The sequence below is a fragment of the Strongylocentrotus purpuratus genome, unplaced genomic scaffold (assembly GCF_000002235.5).
Source record: "Strongylocentrotus purpuratus isolate Spur 01 unplaced genomic scaffold, Spur_5.0 spur5_scaffold_14, whole genome shotgun sequence".
In the NCBI taxonomy this organism is placed as follows: Eukaryota; Metazoa; Echinodermata; class Echinoidea; order Camarodonta; family Strongylocentrotidae; genus Strongylocentrotus; species Strongylocentrotus purpuratus.
Window position 1 is genome coordinate 32,606,053 of NW_022145599.1, and position 8,170 is coordinate 32,614,222.

Genomic DNA, 8,170 nt, shown 5'->3' on the forward strand with positions numbered 1-8,170 from the left:
TGATAATTATATAGCAGACTGTATTCTAGACTGGATCCGGAATATTGTGAGACCGTAAGATACACGTACGTGTAGATTAAACAATAGATAAGGAGACTTTAATATGCGGAACTGTTTATGCAGTAAAATTCACTTCCTTGTTTCATTATCGGTGTAGATATGATATGAAGCACAGTTTGGTATACATTATGCATTTTCATGGAACAGACATGTTATTACGCTTCATTGATGTACATCAATAATCTGTTTATAAACATATAACTCAATTTACAATGCAATCTAACAAATCAATATTCTGTTTCATATATATCAATTATCATATAAATCAATTAACAATGCAGTGTAGAAAAACAAAAGTAAAATTATATACAGCAGAAGAAGGTTAATAATATAGGGGCGGATTCGGCATTTTGTCAAAGTGGCGGGGCAGCATAATATTATTCCCCAAAGATCCCTGACAAGCAAGGAAAAAAGTAAAACAAAACATGGTAATCACATTTTCAGCTGCCATTGGTTCTACAATATAAGTTTATTTAAAGGTGTCCAAGTACAAGATCCCAATAGGCTATTTTCGTAACATAATCAAAATAATGCACCAAAAAAAGTCTTTGTTAACTGCTTCGTTACAAATTATTTCATTCAGCTGTTACAAACATACAACAAATTGTTCAATGGTCAGAATGCGAATTACATAGATTCCGTGCTGCTAGGTCGGACAAGCCATGATGCTTGTCCGACCTAGCAACAATTAATGTATACAATTCGCATTCTGACTGTGAATGAAATAATTTGTAACGAGGCACTTAAAGAGAAGGTTGATTTCTGGGAAGAGGTGAAAAATAATTTGTGAGCGTTATCATTGTATTATGCAAGTGTGGAAGAACATCAGATGAAAAATATGTTCCCTGAAAAGCATGGCTCTTCAAAAGCCTTAATATTCTCAATATGGCATGTAACATCATAAAAATCGGGACAGATTTGTATGCCACATGTTCGTGTAGTTCTATATACATCATTTTGTGTACAGTGCTTGTAACTTTACCAAGACTGGACCAAATTTCTTATAATTTTGATGATTCCAGAACCTTGCGGCACACATCAATACTTATATGCTAGATGATCAACCTTTTCTGATCGATTCAACAACGTTTCTTTCACAATGCAATCGCTTGACCAGAACTCAACTTTATCTTTAACAAAGATTTATGCATTAAACTTGATTATATTACGAAAATGGCCTACTAGGGGGAGGGACATATATTTTGTTGTGTGTGTAAGTACTGAAGATTAAATAATTCCTGGTCCTCAAACTAAAGCTCAATATCTCGGCAAGCAAGAAATAACAAATTTCTTATTCCGGAAACTACGAGTCACACTTTTTTCAATCTCAGATATCCAATTAGATGGCAAATACTGAGAAAATCAACTTAAGATTTTCTAAATGGCCTTGTCTATCACCTATTTAAATGTGCAAACAATACAGTGACGTATGTATTACGTAATCTTAACATAATTCATAATACAATAGAGTATTGATATTGCCTTGATTTGTTGCCTTGATCGTGTTGCATATGGACTGTTGATCAAAGCACCTAGGGCAATTACTCTTGAATCATTTAAATTGCATTACGTAACTTTTTGAGACATCGTTATAGGGATCCATGATAGTTTGTCGATAACGGATTAGGTACATATAGCCTTCATTGATGGGTCCCAACTTGTTAGAGGATATTTGTCTGAGTATGATTGTAATCATTTCATGGAAACAGATTTTTAACCGGATAATCATGAACATATTCGGATAGTGCATCTGGAAAGACCGCCCTGTAGTCTAAGAGCTCCTCTAAACATTGCATGGTGATTGGATCATAATCGTAATAAACCTTATTCACAAATATATGCGGTTGGCTCGACAAATAGGGCAAATAACCGGCTCCGATTACACATACAGCCCGTACATACTTGCCGACGCACGGTGCGTAGTAATCCGAATTCGTCCATCGGATGAACCGAACATTCGATGCCCAGGTTGAGTTCGGATAACCACCCGGCACTCCCGGAAACCGGTTTAATGTAACCCAAAAATGTTCATCAGGGCTCAGTGAATCGGCTAGATACTCTAAAATGTCATTAGCTTTCTTATCTGTTAAGAGATGTACTACATATTCCCTTGTTGCTGCGTAGTAGGCATTTCCAAAGTACATTTTTGCGTTATGAGGCGGATTGGGTTTCTCAATATTGGTTCGAATGACTTCACCTCGGATTACCTTATGTTTATGTTTAGTCCTTCCAACAAACCACTGAGTCTGTTCCGGATAAATACCCGGTATATCGTTGTGACCATGGTATGCTTTCATCTGTTTCACAATTTCTAGATTGGTTTTGAGCGGGAAATCCTGACCGCACAGATTGATCACATATTTCCACTGGTACTTTACGAGGTCTCTCATGCAGTTGATATCGGCCACCACTCGGCTAAATCCGGCGTACTGTACATTCTCCAGTTTAGAAGCGACAAAGACATTATCGAAACAACCGGCGAGACTTCGGATGGCTTGATGAAAAGCTGGTCCAGATTTGGTATCCACATGAATGCAGTAGAAATTCTGTGGCTGGTAAATAACTCGGAGCAGACGTTCAATTTGCGCTGCTTCCTTATGTGCTGTGATAATGTACGCAAGCGGGTAATCCGATTCTTCCTCCGATAGCGCTTTGAGTGGATATCGGCGATGTCGTCTGTACGACGGGCAATCTTTGGTCCAATTCGTTACCGTTTCGTCACAAGGGATCGTCACCTGTGTGTCGCGGACCAACTCGTACGCTTGACGTATGATTGTCAGATTATTATGTATGATACCAGAACAGTTAACATCGTAATGTTTATGATACCCGTGGGAGTTGTACCAAGAATTCCAAGTACCTGACTTGAATTTGGACTGCAGTTCTGGGGTTGGAAGTCTTTCACAAACCCCATCTTTACATTCTACATCGTCTTCTCTATCATTGGTCGTTTGATGTCTTACGCCAGAACGCTCGTCAACACAGCGATTGTTTTTTATTGCGTTTCGGTCGGAGTTAAGTAGTCCGAATGAGATGATGAAATAAATAACGCAGCCAGCCGCGATCAAACTCGCCAACCTGCGAGAAGAGAGTCTGAAAACCGACCTTCCCATAATGGCCACGTGATAAAAACACCGATGTCCGACGAATGTGATTGGTCAAAAGTCTGTTGCTACGCGACGCTCACAAGCGAAGCGAAAGGTAGTCTGTAATACCGTCTTGCAACAGCGATACCGCAACGCTATACGCTATTAGCCATGTTGAGTTCGTCCATCATGTTCGTTGCGTCGGTGTAGCATTTCTGACGTCTCATTTTATTCGATGTATACTGTAAATGAAAAGAAAACGTGAGAAGATTAAAAGGGTGTACTTTTCGTGGTCACAACTTGATTTCTTTATATATTTATTTATCAATTAACTCGAAAGAATGGGACGGTTTGTCACGTATCTCCACAAGTGTCCACCCTCTCTCTCTCTCTCTCTCTCTCTCTTTAGAAGGCCTACGTGTTTAACGATTGATTAGCGGTAGTCTCAATATCAATATCAGTAAAAAAAAAAAAAAAAAAAAAAAAAAAAAAATATGCCTGATAGGGTAACGAATTCAATGAATACTCGAATGCCCCGTCAAATCTATATTAGATGTCATGTATGGCTTTATGATGCCTTTATTAATGACTTTACTGATTTATTTCTTAATAATATCTGGGCTCCAGGCTGACGTGGATATTCGAAACATGGGGATAAAATTATTTTTAATTTGAGCAAGTAAATCGTTCATGGTTGTAAATGTGATGAGCGATTTACTTTATCAAGTGAGGGCAATTGTGATCCTGCGATGCCCCCCCCCCCCCCCTCCCCCGAGTGTCGGGGGACACATCCCCCGATTTAGACCAAGATTGCATGTACTTGTACCTTAAATTATACACACCACAAAATAATATTCCCTTTATTGCATATACATTATATCGGAATGATGCCCGTACCCCTCACCAAACTAATGGACCCGCCCATGGCACCCCCCCCCCAGAAAGCTAATAGACCCATCTACTTTATACTGTTGTTCTCAGGGCCTTCGCCATACCATTTTGAACAAAGGGGGAGGGAGTGGTCATGCATGGGCCGCACCCCTGGTCCCCAACAGAAGTTAACACACACCTTTTAAAACAAAAAGGCCCCCCCCCCCCTGGCAAAAAAGTGACACTTTATTATTTTTTTTTGCTCAAGGGGAGGGGTAGGGGTGTTGAGTCAAATAAAATAGTGCTCACCCCCCCCCCCCCTAAATCAACGTCCCTGGTTGATCTACACTGTCATAGCACATGTATTGTATCGACTATGAAGCAGCTCTCATTAATTTTGACAGATTACAAATGCGAGAGTTCATCAGCACGATCATTTTATAGGTGTTGTCAGTCATAATTTTCCCGATCCATCTGGAAGCACCTAGATAACAGCTATCTATAGAGTATTCACTTACGTATATGTGACGAACAGGTGACATACAGACTATTATCTAGAGAACTATTAATATTATCTAGATTGCTAATTTCTAGATTATTGGCCTCTGTCTGACACCACCTATTGAGTTGGTAATCCAGATCTGATCATAGCTGACGTCACGTGTATAAACATACTCCGGTCAAGCTATGTAATAATTTACATGAGGACGCGAGTTGTAAAGAGTCTGCAATAGATTACACTTTAAAGCCCCACTGCACTAGTTTGGACACTTTAAAGCCCCGCTGCACTAGTTTGGCCAGGGGGGATTAGACCTCCCTGCATGGTCACTGACAAGTGGTTATATCTCATAACATCAAGTCTCTATTAAAATAAGAAAAGGGGACCATGGGGACCAATGGTCGCCGATTAGGCATTGTTTATTATATAGAGGGCGCAATTAGCTGTAAGTAGTGTAGTGGGGATTTAAGAACCCACTGCAGTATTGGGAGGGAGTCCCGGTGTGGTGGTCCATTGCACCTGCACAATCAGTTATACCGGGAGGAGAGACCCAATGGTAACGGTGATTTAATTCAGTTTCCCCTAACAGGCACAGGCCGTGACACCCATACATCCTCTGATATTGAGAAGTGCAATCAATTGGACATTTCATTTCGAGTTATTTATTTTAATTTCCAGTTTTATTTAAACTGGGTTGCTTCTTCAAATGCTTCCAAGAGGAGAAAATGAATTGACAAGCGAGTAGCACCTAATTAATTGATATGGTATTTCCCACCGGAAATGTGTCAGCCACTACTTTGGTCATCCAATCATTAAGGACTCGCATATAATAATTATTGACCACTGACTAACTGGTCCGAGACCCCATCATATAGGCCAAGCTACAGTTACACCAGGGAGATGGGAAGGATGTGCAAGAGTGGGATTGTTCACATTATGATGTGTCACCTTCCTGTGCAATGCTGAAAGCTTCAGGGAGGCCTAGAAATGACACCTAGACGCAAGACACTATTATTAGCTCCATGCATGCCTACAACTATGTTAAAGGTAATACAAAGTTTTGGGAAATTTTGAAAATTAGATTTTAGTAATTCTTTAAAATGTTGATATATTTGGATGCCCCTGTGGATGTATTATAAGCACTAGAAATTATAGCCCCTAAAACACTTCTGCTTTCGAGAAATTGAATGATCAAAAATTTACCGGTGCTCCCGGTAAATTTCAAATATTTCAAATAGCGCCTACGGCCATTCCATGGTAGCTGCGACCATGAACATCTCAGAATATACAGTTCTAATATATAATTTCCAAAAGGGAATAGCAAATTGGTCGATTGTAGTCAAGAAACATTGTTTAAACGCTAAAGTAATATCAGTCTTGGCAGGGAGCCATACAACATAAGGAGTTTATTATTTACAATTCCATCACTTTAGACTCGATTTCATATGCGACAACGATCATTCATTGAATATTGTAAAATCGCATATTGTTCATTTGAACCAAATTCATGACCCCATACCAAAACTTTGTATTACCTTTAACGATGAAATACATTTTACAAATAGGTCCGAATTAGCAGTGTCCAGTTGTGCCCCTCCCCCCCCCCCCCCCCACTCCCTGAAACCCGAATAGAATACAATACCAATCCGGAAATGCGCTTTCTGTTTGAGATGCTGAAATTATATATATTTTTCCATCAAAATAATGTCAGGAATATATAGTACCCCTCTCTTAACAAAATCTTGCTTTCGCGCCTGTTGTAGCACAAGGCCCAGTTAGATCTTTTGAATAACTGCTGATCTTGAGGGCTTGCAAACTTGCCTAATTAATGCTTGCCCCACATACCAACAAAATCATTTGTATAAGGTGGGTATTATAATATCCACGTTGCCATCATATCGTAACACGAGATATGAAATATAGCAGAGAATCTTGAAGAGACAGCCAGGCCAACTATATAGAATTATTTGGATGCATAATGAAACTCGGAAATTATCATACATGCAGCATACATGCCTGTACAATGAATATCGGCCCACCCACATTTTTATTGATAACTGTTTAAATCATTGAGAAATAACTACTTACACACTTCTATCGCATGGACCTTAAACAAACCTGTACTCGACTTATTAACAGTTTATTCCCTCATCCACGCCCTATAATTTAATGCAAGCAGATTCGGTATATACCACAGAGATCCTCCCTGGTCACAGCCATGATTCATTTCCGCATCGTAATATGTATACGGTCACTTATTAAACCTTCATCATCACCACAACCCAGTTGCAAAACACTAACGAGTATTGTACAATCATGTACCAGTGCTTCCACAAGTGAATACATTACCTTCAGAAAGTCCATCAGTCATCCCAGTTGAGAATACCACTCCATTGTAATGAATATCATTTTTGTTACGAGACGTATATTATATTTCTCTATTCTTTATCCGTTGAGCATGATGTACACGGGCAGATGGTGTACAGATAGCTGCTTCCGATTTATTGAAATGTTCCCCATGGCATTTCCTCCTGTGGCAATGGCAAACTTCCTTCGAAGGATATTCCGTGTGTTACCATGAATCTATACTTCAATAACAGATATTTGGACAGTTATGTGTGCTTTCTGAGCCACTGAAAGCAAACCGTGATGATAAAGCAATAACATGACAACCTGGCGAACGCAAATATTTTTTTTTCTTCTCGCACAGCTCTCAGTCTCACGATGGTTATAGATCACCCTTCCAGTCTCACCGCTTTGTTTAGTTAATGTTGAAGCATGGACTTAATAAAAGAAGCTCAAAGTCCAAAACAGAGCAGAGACATAGTCACTGAAGCGGTGTTGGTCTAGACGGCGGCGTATACGTATACGACCTTGCTTGATGTTAGGTGCGTTGTCCAGTTATGATTTATAAGAGATTAAAGCCAGCGTATAGTATTATACCAATTGTTGAGTGTACCAGTAGAATGGTACGAATCTCATATATTCACGTATTTATATGCAGCAACCGTAGTCAGTCATAAATGCGAACTGCACTCGATCCTCTCTGAGTCTCTCAGAGCGTTGCAATGTTACAGTAACACTCCGCTGCACAGGCGGGAGAATATTAATTTCATCACAAGCATAACGCCATCCGCGAGAGACCGGAAGATGTTACCATTATCAAAACAGCCCGCCAATCAAAACTGAATTGACTAATAGTGTATGTGTTTACGTCGGTTGATAAAGCCATTGCATCAAGCTTATATCATTATCTTCCTTCTGCATGTGCATTTGGAGCTGGAAGTCCAATGATATTACATACGAGCTGGAATATGAAAGGCGAGTGGCGTCACAAGTAAAAGCGGAAGGTCGGAATATTCCGTTGAACGTTGTGAATTGGCGGAACGATAATGATAATCATATTTACAATCATAGGGGCGACACGTGCTAGACTCTAGCCGTGTGTATTGACTTTATTCTAGTCATAACCTCATGGATCCCATATGTTTGTAGAATGGTATTGATTCCACTGTATGCGATTTCTGCAGTAATGCAATAATAGTAAGTGGTTACTGCATTAGCAGCGTCTGTTTGTCATGCGCGGCTGCAGTCGTGAAAGGGGGAATCCCGGGGGCTTGGGGGGGGGGGGGGGGGTCGATGTTAAGTGGAGTCC

At 40.0% G+C, this 8,170-nt stretch overlaps 1 protein-coding gene across 1 annotated transcript; it reads right to left on the reverse strand.

The window, feature by feature from the left end:
* Nucleotides 1-1,587: 1,587 nt before the first annotated feature.
* Nucleotides 1,588-7,584, reverse strand: LOC115923646 (N-acetyllactosaminide beta-1,6-N-acetylglucosaminyl-transferase-like). The gene is made up of 2 exons (XM_030984772.1): nt 6,865-7,584; nt 1,588-3,388 (listed from the first exon to the last, which is right to left on the reverse strand). Exon 2 carries the CDS (start codon nt 3,171-3,173, stop codon nt 1,758-1,760), a length of 1,416 nt encoding a protein of 471 aa, XP_030840632.1. The 5' UTR covers nt 3,174-3,388; nt 6,865-7,584; the 3' UTR covers nt 1,588-1,757.
* Between the last annotated feature and the right edge of the window lie 586 nt (nt 7,585-8,170).